The 23,106-nt window shown below is 43.8% G+C and overlaps 1 protein-coding gene across 1 annotated transcript in view; it reads right to left on the reverse strand.

The window, feature by feature from the left end:
• The window catches only part of KCNK5 (potassium two pore domain channel subfamily K member 5), a 59,966-nt gene extending 49,609 nt beyond the window's left edge, over window positions 1–10,357 (reverse strand). Inside the window, exon 1 of the mRNA XM_072641997.1 lies at window positions 9,719–10,357. Coding sequence (XP_072498098.1) covers window positions 9,719–9,904 — 186 coding nt within the window. The 5' untranslated portion in view covers window positions 9,905–10,357. The remainder of the gene's footprint in view (window positions 1–9,718) is intronic.
• Window positions 10,358–23,106: the final 12,749 nt, after the last annotated feature.

Consider the following 23,106-nt stretch of genomic DNA (forward strand, 5'->3'; position numbering starts at 1 on the left):
CAACCTCTCAGTCCCCAGGTAATGTTTCAGAGGTATCAAATACCACAACTGGTGGAGAGGATACCCAACCAACCCTGGAACAATAAAAATCCAAACTTCTACACAAAGTGATTCAAGTGAGAGAGTTGGCAAAGCTCTATGCACACTTTAATGCACTCTATAAATCAGTGATTTTAGAACAGCCTTCTATTCACAGAGAGAGAAGTTAAGTGACTTGGCCAGAATTTGACCACAGGTCCCCTAATTCCAAATCCAGCTCTTTTTTCTGGCCCTAACACACTGCCTACTAAAATGGATACTGTAATTATCACTATTCCCATTTTGCAGAAGGGAAAGCTTGAGGTCAGAGTTTCTCCAAGATAGAGACGTCCCTCCTCTCTCCCCTCTCCTAAGAGTTAGGCTTACTTAGAAATAATTTCACAGAGAGGTCCCAATCATCATACAATCTTCAGAAAGGAGCAAGAAAAGGGAAATAATTGTTTTTTACACAAAGGAAAGATTTAATTAAAAAAAGAAAAACAGCTTTAATGTACCTACATAAAAGGCATGATGATGTACTTGGTATATTTGAGTCAGAAAGACCAAGCTAGGAATCGCACCTAAAACAATTAAACTAACTGTGTGACCCTAGACAATCCATTTTCTCTCTCTGGACCTCAGTTTTCACAGCTGTAAAATGGAGGGGCTGTACTAGATGACCTCTGAAGTTCCATCCTGCTCTTAATCAATGATCCTGTGTGTAAGCAGGACAGCTAGGTGGTGCACTAAATAGAGTACTGAGCCTGGGTTTAGGAAGACTGATATTCATGAGTTCAAATCTGACCTCAGACACTTAGTACCTGTATGATCCTGGGCAAGTCACTTAGTATTGTTTGCCTCAGTTTCCTCATCTGCAAAATGAGCTGTAGAAGAAAATGGCAAACCACTCCAGTATCTCTACCAAGAAAACCTCAAATGTAGTCACATCTGAAAACAACTGAATAAGTGTATAAGGTGGTTGTCTAGTGGAGTGTCTAGAGCCAGGCTCATTTCAGGAAGGCCTAGGTCTTGCCTCTCTCTCTGACATCTGATAAATGGGTTGTGACTAACCTTGGGCACATTACTTAACCATTCAGTGCCCCAGACAACTCTTATAGATTTGAAATAACAGAGCTCCCAGTACTAAGGAAATCATAGGTGTGGTTAACAAAAAAATAAAACATGCTGGGGATACAAGATGAAAATCGATACAGTCTCTGCCCTTCTGGGGCTCACCATCTAACAGGGAGATGAAATCTGTATAGGAATAATCCATACAAGGTAGAATGAGACAAGGGCAAAGGAAAGCTGGATAAAGCATTTTGGAAGATAAGAGTCACTGAGGCTGAGGTCAGGGGAGTGATCAGTCAGGTAAGCAGATCTCTATGCTCCTAGACTGGCTTTCCACACACACAAGGTCCTCCACCCCCTGCTCTATAGGAGCTCCTTTGGGTGGCTTTGGGTATGAAGTTAATACTCAAAGGGAAAGAAGAAAAAAAAGTTTCCGTTAGAAACAAAAAGTTCAGTGATCTGTCGGGGGGTGGGGGGAGGTGTAGGGGAAGGAAGGAGGAGGCGTCCCCTTTACAGCCTCAGCCTTGCAGAGAGATGCTGTTGGTTCATCAGTCAGTTATAGTTAAAAAAAGAAAAGAAAGAAAGCCAGTTGCCAGTGGCAACAGGGGTGGGAAATCACCTTGTGTTCTCATAGTGACACCTCTAGAGGGGAGGAGGGAGAATATTCCCACAGAAGGATGTTTTTGGGAGGGGGGCAAAATCAGCCAAAGTTCAGTGGAGGGATATTAGCATAGCTTCCAGGGCAGCTGTAGCTAATGGAGAGAGAGGGAGGGAAGTGAATGCAGGGCCATCCATGGCCTTTTTCATTCCTGTCCCTCCCCTCCCTTCCCCAGGGTCCACCAGACGCGCTCTTCCCAGGAGAACAGGCTTAACTCTTGCTTCCATCCTTCCCAATCCCAGACCCCAAAGACCTGGCCCTCTGGGAGAGACATCTCCAGCCCAGCCTGGGGAAACTCTCAAAACGCCTTTGACCCTTGGCAAAATCTTCCAGCGTTCAGCCAAAGCAACACCAATGAAAGAAGTGGAGGTTTATTTGGGTACCTTCCTTCTTTGTGTTCCTCTCCCCATATTTCACACCTGCCCCATCCTAGTCCACCATTCCATCTCTAAGAGGCCCCTCCTTGACTCAGACACAAAGTCTCAGTTTGAAAAGAGGGTCGCTGGCAGGCTGATCTTGGCACCATGGGTCCCTGTCACACAAATCTTTGTTGGCCGTCTCTCTCCTGCCTTCCCTACTCCCACCCCATCCCCGTCACCACCAAAAGAAGGAAGGAAAAAAGGGGGAAGAGTTCAGAGACTTAGCCAGATCAGACAGCAACCCAGCCAAGATCAAAGATGAAAGCTCTTGGCTTAAGGTCAGGGTAACTGAAGCAAAGCACCCAAACCAAGAGATTTTGTTTCTTTTAAGTGCCAGACTATAAATAAACTGTGACCCTTCCCCCCTTCCCCATTCCACCTATCCTCACTGAACACAGGAATCTTCCCCAGTCCCCTACAAAGGCATCCTTGAGCAGTGGAAGGAAGCCTAGAATTGGAAAAAAGAGTCTGGATCTTGGGCAAATCACTTCTCTAGGCCTCAATTTCCTGGTCCATAAAATGGGGTAGAGGAAATGTTTATGGCTCTAAACCCATGGATGAACTACTCGGACTAAATACAGCTAAACACTCTCTTCTCAGCAATTCCCTATCTGGGCTTTATTACGGTGCTCAATGGGTAGTGAGATAACATTTTCAAATTCTCAAAAATATAAAAATCCATGTTTGTTTTTATAAAAACCACAGTAAAATTTCAAATAATGAGTAAAACATTCACTGAGCTACATTAGATTTACTGTTTCACTCAACTATGAGAAGAAAGTAGTGTTATGTCTCCTTTTATAAACACTAACTTCTCCTATCATTACCATAGTTATATTTCCCCCCAAATGAGAATTCCAATTCAGGATAAAGAACTTCTAGTGTCTCCCAGTTTAAAAAAAAAAAGTCCTGGTCATTCATCCGCAATTTAAAGACTGGGAAGTGGCCCAATGCATCATCAATTTCAGCAGAGTTGAAATGACCTTCAGTTACTTAATTCACCAGAAGACCTCATTTCCCTGAGCAACCCATGTCTTTGAAAGGAGCATACCCTCTGGAGATGCTTGCAGTTCCTTCTACATAAAGAATTACTGTCTAACACATCTGCAATTTAAGCGTCAAGAAGCACCATGACTAAGTAGCTGGTCTTAAGTCTCCCAATGAGCATCAGAAGTAAAACCAGTTTTTCCTGGATCAAGGATGGTCCTTTATTTACCTGAAAGGGATAGACAAGCAGTCTGTGGGTCATATTTTTTGCAGGCCTGGGACAGATTATAAGCCCTCTGAGAGCAGGGACTGCTTCACTTTTGTCATGTATGACTATATCCTACCACGGTGCCGAACAGAGAAGGTGCTAGTGGTGATGCAGATAGAATGCCAGGCCTGGAAGACCTAAATTCCAATCCTGCCTTGGATACATACCAGCTATGTGACCCCAGGCAAGTCTCTTAACCTCTGCCTCCGTTTCCTTATCTATAAAATGGAGATAATAATAGTACCTGTCACCTGGCATTGTTTTGGGGATCAAATGAGATAAAATTTATGAAATGACCTTAGCACAGTGTCTGGCACATAATAGGTGATTTATAAAGGCTTTCCAACTTAACAATGTTTGCTGATTGGTATAGATACTTCCCACATATTACATATGGTGTAGGTTTTTCTTTAGAGGAGTGGAAATGAGAGGGTTGAAAGATTATTATGTCTTCTGAAATAATCTATGAGCCCAGCACACCATGGAGAAATACAGCAGCAATGAGAGGTTGGCTTGCCCTCAAGTTTACAAAATCTAGCTGGGAAACAAGGTTCATCTAAGCAACAATTAAGACAGATGTGTCATGAAGTGCTAAACTATAATATGGACACTAAGTGCCACGTCAAAAAGAGAGATGATTGTGGTCACTGGAGGAATTGAGGAATGTTTGGATAATTCCATCTAGACTTGCTAAAATAAAAGAGGGTATCCCTACAAAGAATGAGTCCCTACTTCTGGGGAGTTGGCAATCTATCCAGTTCCTCATTTACCAAACACAGTAAAAGCAACTGAGTACCTAAGTGACTTAGAAAAAAGCAAGTTAGTTGGTTTAATAAGTTAATCAGGGAAGGTTGACTTAATATACTAGGACAAACCCCTTTCTGGTTCCTACCTTGGGATAATTTCATGAGGACCTTGTGAGGGAGGAGGATTAATGCTACTGTAATGGCCATTTTCCAGGTGATAAAATTGAGGCATAGAAAAGCAGAGCCAAGTCTAGAAACCAGAATGTGCTTTTCCCCCTCCCCCAAATGCTCCTGTTGCCTCTTCCAATTTAGCAATTAGGAGAATGGAGGATGGGAGGAAGGAAGAACACCTAAAACTGGGAAAAGCAGCTTTTTTTAAGGGCAAGAAAATTGAGTATAAGAACATTCTAAAGACCAAAGAAATTAGGAGGACTGCTTCATATAAATAAAATAGATGCTTAAAATCATGGAGCAGACCTTAAATTCATGCTAGCTTAAGCTCCTCATTTTACAAATGAAAACACCTGGGCAGAAGTAACTTGCCCAAGGTCAGTCAGTATTTCTTAAGTGCCTACTATGTGTCAGGCCCTGTGCTAATGGACGGGCATACAAAGAAAGGCAAAAGACTGTCCCGCTCTCAAGGAATTCACAATCTAACAGGGCAGACAAGATGCAACAACTATATACAAACAAGATCTACCCAGGACAAATTAGAGGTAATCAACAGAGGGAAAATTAATGGGGATTGACAAAGGTTTCCTGTAGGAGATTTTAGCTAGGACTTGAGATGAGGAGGAAGAGAAATTCAGGCAAGGGGAACTCTGTATAGATGCCCAGAGCCAGGAAATGAATTGTCTGGTGTGAGAACAGTAAGGAGGAGGGTGTCACTGGATTACTAAGTATATGGAGGGAAGTAGCTTGCAGTTACCTGGCACAGTGGATAGAGTTCTGGAAGTCAGGAAGACTCCTTTCTGAGTTCAAACCCAGCCTCAGACACTTACTAGCTGTGCGATCCTGGGTAAGTCAATTAACCTAACCCTGTTTGTCTCAGTTTCCTCATCAGTAAAATGAACTGGAGAAGGAAACGGCAAACCATTACCATTATCTTTGCCAAGAAAACCCCAAATAAGGTCCTGGAGGGTTGGACGTAATTGAACCCCAGTATGGAATCAGACACGATAGAACATCAACAAGATGGAAACTAAGAGTAAGATGGGAAAAGTTGTTGGTGTGAGCAGATTATGAAGTCCATTGACTGCCAAACAAAGGTTTTGATATTTGATTCTGGAGGTGATAGGGAGTCCCTGGAGTCTGAGTAGGAAAGTGACATAGTCAAACCTGAAGTTTAGATGAACTAGGAAAGAGACTTGTGTCAGGAAGGCCAAAACCACCAGACTATCTGCATAGTTCAGGTGTAAGGTCGGGAATGAGGGCACAGAGTGGTGGCAGTGTCAGAAGAGAAGAGAGAAGTCCATGAGGATAATATCTAGATTTCAGGTCTAGGTGACTAAGAGGACAGTGGTGCCAGGACTTTAATAGGGAGGAGGAAAGATAATGAGTTCAGTTTGGGCTACATTGAGATGTCCACGGGAAATCCACTATGAGATGTTCACTAGGTAGTCTAAGATGTAAGACTGAAGGTGAGCAGAGAGGATTGGGCCAGGTAAATAGATTTTAAAATTATCAGCAAAGAGGTCAGGGGGGTCATAAGTAGATGACCTTGGGTTTGAATCTAGCATTCTACAGCATATTCAAATCATAGTACCGGGAAGACAGGAAACTTTTTCTATGTGAAGGTGTATCAAACTCCAAATAGACACTTGGAAAACTGTTTGCAAATCTATAAAATGAAATGCTTTATGTGACTAAGGATAAAACACCCTATTGCTCTCCTTATTGCTCCCCCACGCTGATCTCCCGCTTGCATTTCTCGGTCTGCTCCTCTCCTGCCTTTATACTTTAAGTTCTGTTGAGGAGGTTATGAACTTTGTGTAATACTTTCCATATTATAGGCACTTGATAAATATTTCTTAAATTTACTGAATTACACAGCCCAAAGCAGCTAGGTGGTGCAATGAATAGTGTTTTAAGTCAGAAAGTTGTTGAGTCATTTCAGTTGTGCACAGACTCTTCCTGACCCCATTTTCTTGGCAAAGGTCTTCGAGCAGTTTGCCATTTCCTTCTCTAGCTCAATTTCACAAATGAGGAAACTAAGGCAGACAGGATTAAGGGACTTGCCTAGAGTCACATAGCTACTAAATGTCTGAGCTAAGATTTGAACTCTGGAAAAGAAGTCTACCTGACTCCATGTCCACCATTCTATCCTCTGCCACCTAACTGATAATATTCTAGATAATATTCTTGATAAAATGCTACTTATCATTATTGTTTGTGTTTGAGGCCCTGGGGATATACACACACATAAAAAACTAATCAAATTCAAAATTCAGTTCCTACCTTCAAGGAATTTACATCCTACTGAAATTTAACAGGAAAACTTGCTTCTTAAGCGCTCTTGTGTTCAAAAATGGCTAAGGGGCCAGATGGACAATACCCAGTTACCACCCGGAGAAGAGAATTTCTTTCATTCTTTCTCTCTAAACTATTTCCTTAGTTCAAAGGCTGTACCCAAAGCACAGATCATAAAGGGAGATGAGCGGGTTGGCACAGGGGAAATTGAAGTTGGTGAAATGCTACATGTGGGTCATTTATGTTGGGGGAAGGGATGCTAAAAAAGGAGAGGGTCAGTAGTTGGGGGGAAAGAAGAAGAGAAAAAGTGCATGTGTGGACATGTCTGTGATGTTCTTCAATCACAGTGTTCAAAGCCCTGGGCTTATGCCCAAATTCTTTTTTCAAGTTACCTGCCCACTTTATAGTGAGGGCTGGAGCTCTGTTTACAGTCTTAGCAGGATCTTGGAATTAAGAGGCATTTTATTTGTTCAAACACCTTAAGGAAGCCAGCCGGCTGCAGTATCACCAGCAGCTGTACCCAGCTGCATCTCCCCCCACCCCCTTTCCCTTTATGTTTTGAAATTTATTTTCCCACATTCAGCCTTGAATTTTTTCCTTCCTTCCCCTATCACAGTCCTGTAGCAGCTAAAAGGGAAACGTTTAGAGGAGAGAACAAGGCTTTATAATCCTTCCTGGTGTGCACCCCCCTCAACTACCACCAAAACAAAGAGGTAAAGAAAACTACACGAAAACCTTGTTTTCCAGGGAAATTGTTTCCTCAAGGGAAATCATCCAGTGATACTCTCCTCCCTCTTCCCCCATCCCAAGTCAGCTGAGCCCAGTAATGTACTAGAGAGAACAGCATCACTCTTAGGACCCCCAGTAAGTGAAAATGGTAAGGGTCTTTACTAACAATTACTGGTTCCTCAGAACTCCTCTTTCCCCTGAACCATCCAAGGATCCCAATTCCCCTGGCCCCACTTTGACCCCTTAATCTTCCATTTCTGAGTTCTCTTAGGACCTGGCACTGGAGAAGGGTGTGGAACCCCACTGGTAGGTCACCCTCACCGCAACAGACCTAGAGAAAAGGCAGAAAAGTCCTCTCTGGCTCCTTGTCTTGAGAAGGCATGTCTACATAAGCCAAATTCTGCTAGTGCCTCTACTCACCCACATGAACCACTTAGGTCACTATGACATTTTAAGGAACTAGAAACTAGATTCCTCAACACTGGAAGAAATATTTGGGGGAGGGTCACCCAACAAAGTACACTGCTTTTCTAAGCTGGAAGAATCTCAGAGGGGAGTTGAGCTTTTTCTCTTATTTCCTTTCCTATTTTACAGATGGGGAACCTGAGGCGCGGAGTGTCATCTGTCCAAGGTAACACCGAGGAGATACTAGGGAAAACAAGTCTTCCTCTTAACCAGACCCCAATTTTACACAAACAGCCTAGCAGTAAGCTCCACTCTCTACTTCGCACAGCCAAAGGATTACCCAGTCCCCCTTAGCTTCTTCCCCCCATTGTCCGCAGGCACTGGGAGAGGGGGGAAGGGAAGGGGAGAAGGAGAGGGGAGAACAGACCAGCAGGCTGAGGTCGTTAGAAGACCCCAGTGCAAACCGACTGCTAGTGGTCCTTTCCTCCTCCCATGCTAGCACAGAGTTCGCTCGCACCCTGAAACATCAGCACCACCCAGAATGGGCCGCTGGCAGCTCGAACAGTGTGAGGTCAGCGGGATCGATGGGGTGTGTACCGACCAAAGATTAGAGGCCCCCCACCTCCCTTTCCCGCCTTCATCTAGTGCTATCCACCCTCGGTCCCCGTGGTCTCCCTCAAAAAAAAAAAACTGGGGGGGAGGGCTATGCCTGGGGCAAAACGGCGATCGGGGGGTGGGGGGGGAAGGTTCTAAGTTTTAGGTGACTTTCTTTTTGTTATGTTTAGACTTTTTTTGGGGGGAGAGAGGGTTGCATTTGAACCTCCTCCTTTCCAACAGAAGTATTTTTAAGCCCCAGTGTCTGGGGGAGATAAGGCGCCTCGGGAAGTGAGGGCACGAACCTCTCATTTCGGCCTGCCGCGTCCCCCCACGGCTCCCCATAGACCCCCATCTCACAGAGGGTGCCCTCCTTTCCTTTACCTGCCCCCCGGCTGCTCCAGTTATCAGGTCCCAACATCCTACCTGCTCCCCATGTGCCTTCCCTTGAGGTCCCGCTGGGGGAGTGGAGGCTACTGGCCCGCCAGCACGTGGGTCAGGATCGGGGAGCCGGAGCCCCGGAGCTGCACCGCACCTCGCCCCCCACCTCCCCACCCCAGCCTCACGGTGGCAACTGAGGAAAGACGGCGCACGATTCACAGCACCAGGGAGGGGAGGGGGTTCGAGAACTCCCCAGGGCTGGCAGAGAGGGTTCCAAGGCACGATCAGAAGCTTTTGTCCTCCCTTGCAGCCCTTCCTCTGGGAGGGATGGACTGGCGGCACGCACTAGCTCGGAGAGGGCCAATTCCAGGGTCAAGGAAGGGTCAATCCTTAGGACTAGCCAAAGCGGACCTCCCAAAGTCCCTGGACGCGAAGTGCTCCGAACCCTTCGCGGTATTCTAGTGAATAGAAAGCTTCCAGAAGCAGGGGCTCCCTCTTTTTGCCCACCTTTGTATGCCCCCAACTTCTTCACAGTAACCCGTGCGATGCAGACGCTTGAAAAGTGTTGTGCTACACTGAGCTCCGAACAGGCACTTCTGCCCCCAAAGTTACGTCCTCCCCAGGAAGGTCCATCCTTCCTTCCCACCGCCCCAGGAGACTTCCCAGGCTTTCAGCTCCGTTCAGAGGAGGAATGATAATCCCAGAGGAAAAGGGACAGATTGGATTTAGGAGAATATTACAGGAGGAGGGAAAGAGAGAGAGGTCCCTTTCTCAGCAACCCCCCTCTAAAGTTTCGAAGTGTCTGTACCCCACTACCTCTAACATGTTCCAAGCCCTAGAACAGGCACTCCTAGAAGACGGGGAGAGCCACTAGGGCGGGACAAGGGAGAGACTGAGTCACCTTTGCAAAAAGGCAAGAGCAAGTCCCCGAACTTAGCCAGGACCCCAAGGCCGGCCGGCTGCCCAGGCTTACCTGTAGGATCTTGTCTAGGCCCTCCGGGCCCAGGTACGGGAACTCTTTAAGCAGCTGGATCTTCTGCAGGTGGTATTTATCCTTGGCGGCCTTCCAGTGCGGTTCCTCCAGCACCTCGAAGATTGCCGCCCCGATGGACAGGTAGAAGATGATGGCCGAGGTCAGCAGAGGTCCCCGGTCCACCATGGCTCCGGAGGGGGCCGGTCACTCCCGGCCTGCGCCAGGCTAGGGGTGGAAGGTGCCAGGGGCAAGAGGCCCCCCAACCCCCAGGGCTCCCCACCGCCCTCCCTCGCAGCCTCTGGAAACAGCTGTTTGAATTTGGAGCTCCGCATGCGCAGTACCCCCCTTTTTTTCCTCTCCGAGCGCCTCTCCCAGGGCAAAGTTTCTCCGCCAAGTTGGCTCGCCTTGGGTTCTGGAGTAGCTGCGGGTTAGTGATCGCTGCGGGGGAAGGAACCTCTCTTTGCACAACCCTGCGGGTTGGGAACAGAAGGGGGCTTTGGGGAGGGGCGATTCTGCGTTGGGATAAAGAAGTGGGGGCTCCAGGTCCCACTCTACGGGGAGACACGTGGGCTCCCTCTCTGCCCGCCACCCGGCTATTGCCTTACACTGCGCCCTCCTCTCCTGCCTGAGCCTCTTTAACCGCGGCCGCGAGCGCACTCCTCCGAGCGCGGGGAGGGGCCAGCAGGCTCCCCCGCCCTCCTCAGTCCGGGACGGAGAGAGGAGGGAGCCAGGGCGGCCCCGCCCCGCCTTGATGGGCCAGTCCGCTGGAGGCGGGAAAGGGGGTGTGGGGCAAGAGGGAAGGTGGAATTTACAGTTTTGGACTTGGAAGGAGGCTTAGCCGTGCCTTCCTCCAGGCTCCACTTGGGAGCACCTATCCCCCAGGTGCATTACTCGGCGTGTGTGTGTGTGTGTGTGTGTGTGTGTGTGTGTGTGTGTGTGTGTGTGTGTGTGTGTGTGTGTGTGTGTGTGTGTGTGTGTGTGTGTGATTTGGGCTGGAGGAACCTGTGTCTGGCATCCCTATGATTATTTTTATGTTAGTGTAGGTGCTTGGAATTGTCATTATTTCGCTGCTCCCCCAAGAGTGCTACAGAAGAGACCTCCTAGAGGACAGCGACAGGCTGGGGAAGAAGAGGGGAAAGATGAAATTGATGGAAAGGGGGGAGTGGGACAGAAAAAACGGTGCAGGTTCCAAGGCTGGAGAACCTGCTTCCAGCACCCTAAAAACAATAAACAGTCCCTTGGGAACAGTTGGGGAATTCTGTTTGACTTACAGCTTCAGTCCAGTTAGCTGGAACGTTCCCTTCTAATTGTAGCCTTTGGAAAGCACATTTCTCCACTACGGGTGTAGCCTGCCCTTTAGGCTTAACTACTTCTAGTATAACCTAGACGAGTGATTAATCTCCCTAGCTCTCAGTTTCTTCTTCTGTAAAATAAGGGGAGGTTAATGTTATCCAGGGAAGCTAGGTGGTGCTTTGGGGTAGAGGGCTGGGCCTGGAGTCAAATTGGACCTGAGTTCAAATTCACTTAGACACTAACTGTGACCCTGGGCAAATCACTTAAACCTGTTTGCCTGTTTTCTCATTTATCAAATGAGCTGGAGAAGGAAATGACAAACCACTCCAGTATCTTTCAGAGCGTCAGACACAACTAAATAACAATGTTGTTCATCTCTTTTACAGTGGTAAATTTTATACCTCCAAAGTCCCTATCTGCTCTAAATTCTATGATCATCTTGACTTGTACAGCTCTTGGGGGGAGAGAAAAGACATGAACTAAAGGGTGGCAACGATGGGAAAAAAAACCATCCCATTCCTTCAGATCCCATTCCCAGCTAGTTGCCAGGAAAGCAAGTTTGACAGTTAAAACTAAGGGTAAGCATGTGTAGTTTCCTAGCAGATAACATCAGGAGTACTGGACGCTTTCCTTTTTATAAATGCACTTTTTTTGGTTCAAAAATTCTTCCCTGTAGAGGTGAGGATGGAGTAACATTACTACAGGACTCTGGACACTATTCTGACCATCTGGGAGAGATCTGCCAACTAAATACGATGAGCAGTGTGTGTGCAGGTGGGAGGGGATGGCAGTAAAGAGCTCTAATGTCTAGGGTGGAAATGGTTGTTGTCAGTGCCTATGTTATGTACCTATGCATTTATGTATGCTAGTGCCTCTGTCTTTTGCTGCAAGAGGAAGGTTTGGGTCCCCGGTACTACAGCCTCAAACACTTCTGTCTGTCTTTCCTCCTAACCCAAAGCTGACATTATCAGATTGACTTCCATATACCTCATGCTCCTTCCTAATCCTTCCCTACACCACAGATCACCTTTTATCCTGTCCTCTGTTCTCTAAAAGGGACATTTTCTATTCCCTCTAAGCTTATTCCCCTTTCTGGAAGGATGGAGCTCAAATGCACGTTTGTGAGAACTGAAACTGGTGTGAACAGTTCAGCCCAGTAGGAGTGGGAGGGAATGTAGGGACTGAATAAATTTCCTTTCTGTTGGGGAATGCCTTTTTGGTGCCTTGTCCAGCTCCTGTCTCAGTTGGGATGGGGGGTTGGGGGATAGAAGGTGGAGAGAGAAAAGAAATTCTTCATTATGATTTTGTTGTGGCAATGAGATCACAGGTGGAAAGAATTTTTTTTTTTTTAAGACAACTAGCATTTAATGTCTCACTATATGCCAGGCATTGTTTGGAAGTTTGGCCAGCCTTTTACTTGACGTTTTTAGAAGCCATGACGACTGCTGTCTCTGTGCCTCCTCATTTTATTGTTCAGTCATTTCAGTCATGTCCAGCTCTTCATGATCACATTCTGGGTTTTCTTGGCAAAGATACTGAAATGGTTTGCCATTTCCTTCTCCAGCTTATTTGACAGATGAGGAAACTGAAGCAAATGGAGTTAAGTGACTTGTGCAGGGTCACACAGTTAGTAAGCAGCTGAGGTCACATTTGAACTCAAATCTTCCTGACTCCAACCTGGTGCTCGGTTTTCCTCCATATCTAATGGTTATCACTTCATTTATATATAGTTTTGAGATTTACAAAGCACCTTACAAACGTTAGCTCATTTGATCCTCGCAACAACCCTGTGAGATGGATGCTGTTATTATTCCCATTTTACAAATAAAGAAACCAAGGCTGGGGAAATGTTAAGTTACTTGCCCAGGATCACATAGCTAGTAAGTGTCTAAGGCAATACTTGTACTCCTCTATGTCTCTTCATTATTCTTCTGCTTTTTCAAAGTCTTCTTATCTCTCACCTTTGGTCCCCTCCCGTCTCTTTCTTACTTTAGTATATTTCCCTACATGTCCTTTCAGCCTTGGCTCCCCTTTGTTTAAATAGTTTCCTGCCCAGTCCCTTCTGTTCAGTTTCCATCTTCTACCCTAAACATTTCCACCTAACTGGACCTACACACTTTCCCCAGAACTATCACAGTTAACTTCACTGGGATTATTGCTCATCTTTCATTCTTGAAGAGGACCAATGACATTAGGAGGGTGATATCTTAACTTGCAAGTGAATTGAATTTAAGTGAGGCAGAGCTGTGCAAAGTCATCAGCTTCACTCTTTCCTCCAGTCACTGGAATTCAGTGGCAAGTCAGGATGACTGGCTATGGCCCAGGAAAACTTTGGCCTTTATAAGCTAAGGTCTTTCTCTGGTCTCAGTTTGTCTGATGCAATACCAATTCAGTAGATAAAGGCTAGGTAAGAATTGAGGCAAAAGATAACCTAGTTTACTTTCACAAAAGAATCAGTCCAAAAGGGGAAGACCCTCAGAGTTGCTGGCCAGAACAGAAACAATTGTGATTTACACTCACTCTGAGCCAAACAACTAGCAGGAGAGGCTTGGGCTGGGATCTATTGTCGGCCAATCAGCGACCGACCGCAGAGTGATTTGGGTTTAAAGGCATGATCAAGTAGCTCCTTTAGAATCCCCCTTTACTGAGAAAAGGAGAAGGTCAAGGTGGTTTCCTCACTCCTGTTGCCTTGAGAGGGATAGAAGGTTGGGGCTAGTGGAGCAACAGAGCTACCTCCTCCTATGTTGTAGTCAGTGATTTCTGAATTTAGCTTACTTGACCAGATGTGAACAAAATTGGATTTGAGGCCAGAAAGGGCCTCACAGGGGGAGTGGGCAGAGTAGCCAGGTATGTCTGTGTGATGTGAGGCACTAATAGTGGGGAAAACCCTGAATCTGGGATTAGAATTTAACAGTAACTTATTATGTACAATGTCTATGCTGGAGGAGATAAGACATAGTCTTTCGTTTAAGGAAAAGACCCTAGATTCAACTTCTATCACTTAGTGGCTGTATAATCTTAACTCTATGAGAATCAATGTCCTCATCTGTAAAATGAAGATAACATCTCCTTACTTGTCTCATGGAGCAGCCAGATGGTATAGTGGATACAGCACTGCGTCTAAGAGTCAAAAAGACTCATCTTCCCAAGTTCAAATCTGACTTTAGACACTCACTAACTATGTGACCTTGAGAAAATCACTTAACCCTGTTTGCCTCAGTTTCCTCATCTGTAAAATGAACTGGAGAAGGAAATGGCAAACCACTCCAGTAATTTGCCAACAAAACCCCAAATAGAGTCACAAAGAGTTTGAATTACAGCAATAATAATCTTAAGTCTACGAACCTCAATTCCTTCATCAGCAAAATGAAAATACCTCCTTACTTGTCTCATAGAATTGTAAGGATGAAATGAGATACTAACTCTCACTAGCAGATAGATTTTTTTCTCTCTTCAAATATTCCTGAAGTTCTTTCTCTCCTAACCTGTTTTTTCCTCCCAACTCTCCTGCAAAGATCATTGGGAAGAAATTGTCCCCTTGTCCGGTTTCAGAAAGTTACTGCATCTACCCAGCAACCCAGAAGCGATCCTTCTGGGGGGGGGGGGGAATCCTCTCCGGTCTGCTTGACACGTGATAAGGCTCTTACATGAAATTCAGAGAGAACTAGGGTAGGCACGCCTTGGGCGTACGTGTCATTTCTCATATGCCATTCCTATAGATCTTTCTAGCCAGGTTTTGGGATATAACTTTCTCCCTGTCTTTGGGATCTTTATTGTTAATCAGATCCTGCCTGTGCTATAAGCGGCTGGTCCATGGATACAATTGTCCTTTGCGTAAAGAGATAACACAGCTTTCCTTGGCTATTGTCCTTGTGTGAACCCACAGTCCACCTCCCCAACACCTACACAGATACTCTCTAGTCACTGTCTAGAGAACTTGGTGAATTCTGCCTCCCACATCTCTCAATGGACCAGAACCTTTTGCTCTCACTCAAAGAGGACCAACTGTAGAATGTAAGTGTTAAATCAAGTGATTTTGAAGTTTCCTCCCAGCTCTGACAGTCTGTCTGCATCCTAGCTATGCTGTAAGGACCTTCTCACCTCTGACATTCTATGTTGTGTTCTCACATTTTATGTTCCGAGATCCCGCCCAGTTCTGATACTCTGTGATTTTCCATTGTTTCCCCTGAGCTTCGGGACCCTCTGACGGCATTTTCCCCGATCCAGATGCCTGTGCCCGCCCACCTCCTCGGGGGCCCCTACACAGCATAGGTCCTGGGGGCTGGAGGGAATCTAAGGGAATCTTAGACAATGGTTTACTTGTCCACTCAGAAGGAGGGGAAGGAGGGAATTCCCTGATTGATTGGAGGTGGAGGAGGAAGGCTAACGTGACGACTGATTTCTGCCTAAGGAGCAAAGGTCTAAGTTCTAGTTGTGCAATAAACAGAACTTTGTCAGGAGGAAGACTTGGGCCTTGGATTGCTAAACAGGACTTTACTTACAGGACAAATAATTGAGAATGCACCATGAGGCTAAGGGACTTGGCAGGAAAATAGATGACTTAGAGACAGCCGTGCTACATGCTTAGGGTAGAGAGTATCTGTCTGTCCGGTATACTCCCTGGGACAGAGGGACCTAGAGTTGGAAGAAGCTTGGAAATCATTCAATGAAACTGAGGCCCAGAAAGGGGACGTGTACTAAGTAGCAGAACAATGATTGGAATTCAGGATCTCTAATTCCAAGTTTGAGGACAGCTAGGTGGTTCAGCACTGGGCTTGGAATCAGGAAGACAGCTTTGAGAGTTCAAATCCAGCCTTGGGCTCTCTGGGAAAGTCACTTAACCCTATTTGCCTCAGTTTCCTTATCTGTCAAATGAGCTGGAGAAGGAATGGCAAACTCACTCCAATATCTTTGCCAAGAAAATCCCCAACCTGGTCACAGAGAGTTGAACACAACTGAAAGGACTGAACAACAACAAAATTCCAAATTGAATGTGCTTTCCACTATCATAGTTAGAGATTCAAAGAGCACCCGATTAATCCAGTGTTTAACTTTTCATCCAATTTCCTTAATGTCAGACTACGTTGAAATCACCCCAGGCTTCACTCTAGTGTTGGCTAACTAAAGCTTCATTGAGAAGTAGTGGGATATAGTGGAGAAAGAGCTGGTCTTGCAGTCAAGAAGACTTCAGTTGAATCTTGCTTCATACATTTACTGTGTGTCCATGGGCAAGTCAGTTGATCTCTCTGAGCCTCAGTCTTCTCATCTGTCAAATGGGGATAATAATGCATTTATTTCACAGGGTTGTTATAAGGAATAAATGAGGTAATATATGTAAAGTGATTCAGAACTCCAAGTGCAAGATAAATTTGAGTTAAGTAGAGATAGATGATACATGGTAAAATGGTATGGGTGATGTCTTTTGACTTACACATAAATTATATGAAAGTAAGGAAGAGTTGTTCATTCTTTCTTTCAGAGTCATCAAAGTCCAGTGGCACGACAAAAGTCAGGGTGACTGGTGATGGCCTGGGATGATAGAGATGACCCTGGCATCTACTGTCATGGCCGTTGGAACAAATTGTTCTCATCTGCCCATTTCTGCTAGAGAAGTCTTAAAGTGCTTGGGGTAGATATCCCTTTAATTCATACATGAATTTGAGGCTACGCATTACCCTCAACCTAGTTCAGCCCATCTGCCAAAACTGTTTATTGGAGTGTAGCCATTGTATACACTATAGCTTCTTGGAGCCACAGGTGATTTGGATAGTAAGTAGACACCAAAGGTGGATGGGCTCATCCACTCTTACATTAGAGGTACTATTCTTTTTTTTTTAAATTGGTTTACTGCTTTTTAAAACAATATTTTATTTTCCCCCAGTTACATGTTAAAACAATTCTTAACCTTTTCTTTTTAAAGTTTTGAGTTCCAAATTCTATCCCTTGTCCTTTTCTCCCTTTCCTACTCTGTGAGATGGCAAGCAGTCTGACATAGGCTACACATGTGTAGTCATGTAAAACATTACCATATTAGTCACTTTGTACAAAAAGACTTGGACAACAAAAGAAAGAAAAAAGGGAAGAGAAAGAAAAAGAGGAAAGGAAGGAAGGGAAAAATAGTATGTTTCAGTCTGTATTCAGATAACATCAGTTCTTTCTCTGGAGGCAGATAGCATATTTCATCAGGAGTCCTTTGGGATTATCTTGGATCACTGTGTTGGTGAGAGTAGCTGTCATTCAAGATGATCATTGTACACTATTGCTATAAACATGTACAACATCCTCTTGATTCTTTTCACTTCATTTTGCTTCAGTTCATGTAAGTCTTTCTAGGTTTTTCTGAAATCATCCTGCTTGCCATTTTTTATAGCACAATAATATTTCATCACAATCCTATGCCATAACTTGTTCATCCATTCCCCAATTGATGGACATCCCCTCAATTTGTAATTCTTAGCCAAGAGGTTCTAATCTTAACAACTGTCTATGTGGCAGATGTGAAGATTGAATAAGATAATTGATATAAAAAGGGGTAGAGAGATAGATTGAGCATTTCTTAAGTGCTTGCAAAGTAAGGGCACTTGGTGGCATTTATAGTGGACAGAGCCTCTGCCCTAGAGTCAAGAAGACCTGAGTTCAAATGCAGCCTTAGTAGTTATATGATCTTAGGCAAGTCACTTAACCTTGTTTGCCTCAGTTCCTCATCTGTAAAATGAGCTGGAGAAGGAAATCACAAGTGTTTTTGCCAACTATCTTTTCCAAGAAAACTCCAAAATAGGGTCATGAAGAGTCAGACATGACTGAAAGATCTTACCAACAAAAATGTGATTTATCACAAAGTTAATGTCAATGGACCACAGTGAACATAATTTTCTGGACAAAAATATGTAAATTTATAAAAAGGAAAAAAAGCCTTTTCTTCCAAATATTGTAGAATAGGCAGCTATTCAGCATATTTGTCTTTAAGTCTTAAGTCTTATAGTCTGTCATATCTCTTGCTTTCCTGACAACTAGTTGGGGATCAGGATCTGAAGAAATGGGATATTTCCCCCATTGCCACCACCTCTTACTCCATTTCTTTATTCCTTCTGGCCTGAACAGTTGCAAAAACCTCCTAACCAATTTCTCTTCCTGCAGTCTCTTCCTCTTATTCACTCTGCACCTTGCTACAAGTTTGGTTTTCCTGGTGCACAAATATTTTTTAAAATCCCTCTTTGCAATCCCTCGTTGCTTAAAATTCTTCCCAACTGCCTATTGAATTAAGCCCAAACTCCTAATCTTGACTTTCAAAGACATCCCTCCATAATGCAGCTCCTGCCTACCTTTCCAGAGGTACTAGAAAGGACCCTGGAGGGAGAGACAGGAAGATCTGGGCATAAATCCCACCTCAGATGCTGCTGAGAACCCCAGGCAAATCATTTAACCTTTCTAGGACTAGATTCCTTATTGATAAAATGGAGGGGTTGGATGAGATAACCTCTGAGGCTACTTCCTGTATGATCTTTATCTTCCGCTGCTCTCCTTAAGGAACTCCATAGTCAGTTCATTACCCAAACATATAACAAACTCTTCTACCACTTTACCTTTACTCACACAATTCCCAATTTCAGGAATGCTCCCCTCTATTTCCCATTCCCATCCATCCTTCTTGGTGTACTGTTTCAGTCATGTCCAACTCTTTGTGATCTCATTTGTGGTTTTCTTAGCAAAGATATTGGAGTGGTTTGCCATTTTCTTCTCCAGCTCATTTTACAGATGAGGAAACTGAGGCTAACAGGATTAAGTGACTTGTCCGGTGTTATACAGCCAAGTGTCTGAGGTTGAATATGAACTCATAAAAATGAGTTTTCCTTATTCCATGCCTAGTGCCACCTAACTGCCTCTTCGACCTATTGACATCCTTTCTGATCTTTAAGGTTCAGCTCAAATACTGTCTCCTCCTGATGCCCCCAGTATGTAGTGGTCTCTCCCTCATCTGATTTTATAATATTTTATACCCCTCTTGTATAATTATCATATCCAGTTTATTATTTTAGGTAGCTACCTAAGTGGGCAAGAGGTCTAGATTAGGAGTCAGTAAGACCTGAGTTCAAATCCTGACTTAGATACTTACTAGCTGTGTGACTCTAGGCAAGTCACTTAACCTGTCTCACTCAGTTTCCTTATCTGTAAAATGGGGATAATAATAAACACCCCCCCCCCCCATAGGATTGTCCAGGGCAGCTAGGTGGTATGATAGATAGTCGTCTGAAGTTCAAATCTGGCCTCAGACACTGTGACCCTGGGTAAGTTACTTAACCCTGTTTGCCTCAGTTTCCTCATCTGTAAAATGAGCTGGAGAAGGAAATGGCAAACTATTTCAGTATCTTTGCTAAGAAAACCCCAAATGGGGTCAGGAAGAGTTGGACATGATTGAAAAATAACAAAGGGAAATCCCAGCTGAGGAAACCCCCTCTAACAATGCATTTGAACATCATTCTCTGCAACGTATAGTCTTAAGACAAAGTTACTCAGAGAACTGAAAGGTTGAGACCCAGAATCACACAGCCAGGAAGTGGCAAATACAGGGCTTGAATCTAAGGCTTCTTGGCTTCAAAAAAAGCTCTCTCTTACATTATGCTCTACCCCATGCTATTTCTGGGAAACTGAGGCATAAAGGGTCCAGCGGCTCACCCAGGGTGTCATAGTTATTTAGTCTGAAGAAAGATTTATATTCATTTCTCACCTGACTGTACTACTTTGGAACTGTTCTGACTTCACCATACCCCCAAGGCATCTGAGGCTGGATCTGAACACAGATGAGGCTCTCTAACTCCAGACCCGACACTCCATCCACTGCCCTACCTAGCTGCCCTATGGAATTTCCTTCTTTAAGTGAATCTGTGTTTTCACAGATTTAGTCCTTATGTCTATCTATAAACAGATGGCAAAGAAGCTCACAGGGCCAGGTCTAATAAAACCTCAGGTGTCATAAACTGAGCAAATTTTGACAAATTTCAAGAATACATGGAAGTATAGCAAGACCTATATGAACTGATTCAAAGGAAACTAAGCCCAGCCAGGAAAATAATGCACATAATGATGATCTCAGTGTGAATGCAGAGAACAACCACCAAAAAGTAGAAAAGTGCTGCTTCAAAATTACGCACAATGACCTTGACCCCAAAGAAGACATGAAAAACTGGCCATTTTTCTCTACTGAACCATCAGAGATGCTGTCAATCAACATGAAGTGTGTCAGATTTTGAAAGGGGATGGCAAGGCCTGTAAACTGGCATTTTCATGTAAACATGTTCACTATCATTTGGGGGAATTAAAGATAATCACCTTTAAAAAAAAGGAAAAACACTCCTTTGCAGAGGTACCATGTGTGTGTTTGTGTGTGTGTATGTGTGCGTGTTAGGGTTGGGGTAAGTGTGGAACATTGCATATGTTGTCAGATGTTTTTCCTACATATTGATTAGTTTTCCTATTTTTTCTCATCCAAAAATTATTTATTATATAGGATGGCTGTCAGAGAGGGCAGTGGGAGGGAGAGAGTATGAAAATTAACTAATGTTAAAATAAAGGACATTAATGAAAATTAATTTTAAAAAATAGGCATACACTGAAAAGTTATTATGCAAAATTATGCTTGGAAATTTTAAGAATCTCTAACTTCACTTGTGTGTGTGGTCCTTCTATGTGTAGAAATTGCAATCTCTCCATTCCTAAGTAGATGATTTAAGCAGCTGAAGTTGCTAAAAAAAAAAAAGGCATCTCTTAGTTACCAAAGACTTGGTCATGTTCCTCTCTGCATTTATCAAAGTTTATCCTCAGAGAACGGCAGTCACCAGGCCTGTGATGTAAGCGATATAAAGTAGTTGAAAGACTGTTGGTTGTGAAATCAAGAGAGATCTGAGTGTGCATCTTAGCCCCTGTGATCTACCAGTTGTATGACCATGGGTACATCACAAAATAGGGATAAAGACATGTGTACTGCGAAGCAAGATATATATTGCTGTTTCTCCTTGTTTTTGAAGAGGACCAGTGACATTGCAAGGTGATGTCTCCACTCACTGGTGAATTGGATTCAAGCGAGGCAGAGTTGCGCAAAGTCTCAATCTTCCAGAGTTATCGAAGTCCAGTGGCAAGACAGAAGTCAAGGCCACGAATGATGGCCCAAGAATCAATGCATGGCCTTGGAGTCTTCTATGTCTTACCAAGCTCTAAGTGCTTCACAGTATCTGCTTTAGCCGTCCTCATGGCTATTGAAACAAATTGTTCTCCTCTGCTCATTCTGCCAGGGGAAGACCTCACATGCTTGGGGTAGACACTTCCCAATACCCTAGTTCACCAGTGGGTTTGAGGCCCATCCTTTACCTTCATCCTGGTTTAGCCCATAGACATTTTACTGGAATATGACCACTACACATGTTTCTTGGAGCCACAAGTGAGAATTGAGTGCCACATGGACACCAAAAGCAGATGAGAAGATTTCAACAAGCCCTCACATCAGAGGTGCTAATCCTCTTTGAACATACCAAGAAGTAAGACATAGAAGCCCTTGAGTTTCTTTTCTAACTCTCTAAGACTATAAGTTACAGAGGAACAGATGAGTTGCCAGTCTGTATCTGTGGAGGCAGTATTTTACAATCAAAGTTTCCCTTGCTCAAAAAATATCTTTCCTCAGTCATATGTTTCTTCACTGAGATTCCTTATGAAACTTCTTGAACACAGGACATCATTAGAAACATGCTGAGCCTAAATATCTTGGGATATCTTATACATTTTTTAATAGCACACCCTCTAATTTATCCTCCCAATTTTACACTTCATAGATTGGATTTTTTAAAATTTCATTTTAATTTTTTGGTTACATTTTTAAGTCCTAAACTGACTCTTTCCTTCCCTGCACAAGAGAAGGCCACCACTTGACACCATATACATATATGTATACCTGTATATATAACACGTATGTGTATACATGTATATATAGTATATGCATGTACATATACATATATACATGTATACTTGTATATATAGCATGTGTGTATACGTGTATATATAGTATATGTATGTATATATATGTAGTGTGTGTGTGTGTGTGTAAAACATACTTTTCAAACCTCTGTTTATCAGTTCTTTCTCTGGAAGTGGACAGCACCTTCCTTCCTAAGTCCTTTAGAGATGAGTTGAATATTTATAGTACTCAAAATAGCTTAGTCATTCACAGTTACTCTTTACACAACATTGCTGTTATTATATACAGCATTCTCTTGGTTCTGCTCATTTTTCTTCATTGCTTCATACAAGTCTCTTCATGTTTTTCTAAAATCAACCAGCTCATCATTTCTTACAGCACAGTATTATTCTATCATAATCATATGCTGCATCTTCATCCATTTGCCTATTGATGGGCATCCCCTCAATCTCAAGTTCTTTGCCGTCACAAAGACAGCTAGCTACTATAAATACTTCAGAACTTAGGGGTTATTTTCCTTTTTCTCTGATCACCTTGAGAAACAGATCTAATAGTGATTGCTGGGTCAAGGGGTTACTACTACCTCACAAGGAGGTAACCATGTTGGGTTGTTCTTGTAATTCTGTAGTCGGTGAACCCCTGCCAGTGTGTTTTCCATTAGCAATCAGCCAGTAGATACTTTCTTCTACTAAATACTTGTCCTCTTCCCTTAGTCTTAGAGATGTTACACTCTCCTGGTTTCTTCTCATCCCCTCGTGGTTCTACCAATTCATTGTCAGTGTCCTCTCTTGATGCGTCGTTCTATTCCTGACAGTTTTATGTGGGTGTCCCTCAAGGATTAGAATTGTGAATTTAGAACTGGAAAATTCAACTTCCTCATTTTACAGATGAGGAGACAAGAAAAAGGGAAAACCAGAGAGAGACAAAGAGCAAGCATCTCTGATCACCTTGGGAAACAGACCTAATAGTGGTTGCTGGGTCAAGGGGATGAAGTTATTACTATCTTATAAGGAGGTAACCATGTGGGACTGTTCTTGTAATACTGTAGTCAATGAACACAATGCCAGTGTATATATACATATGTATACATATACATGTGCAGAATTGTATATGTACATATACACATGTGTAT

The sequence above is a fragment of the Notamacropus eugenii genome, chromosome 2 (assembly GCF_028372415.1).
Source record: "Notamacropus eugenii isolate mMacEug1 chromosome 2, mMacEug1.pri_v2, whole genome shotgun sequence".
NCBI classification, from domain to species: Eukaryota; Metazoa; Chordata; class Mammalia; order Diprotodontia; family Macropodidae; genus Notamacropus; species Notamacropus eugenii.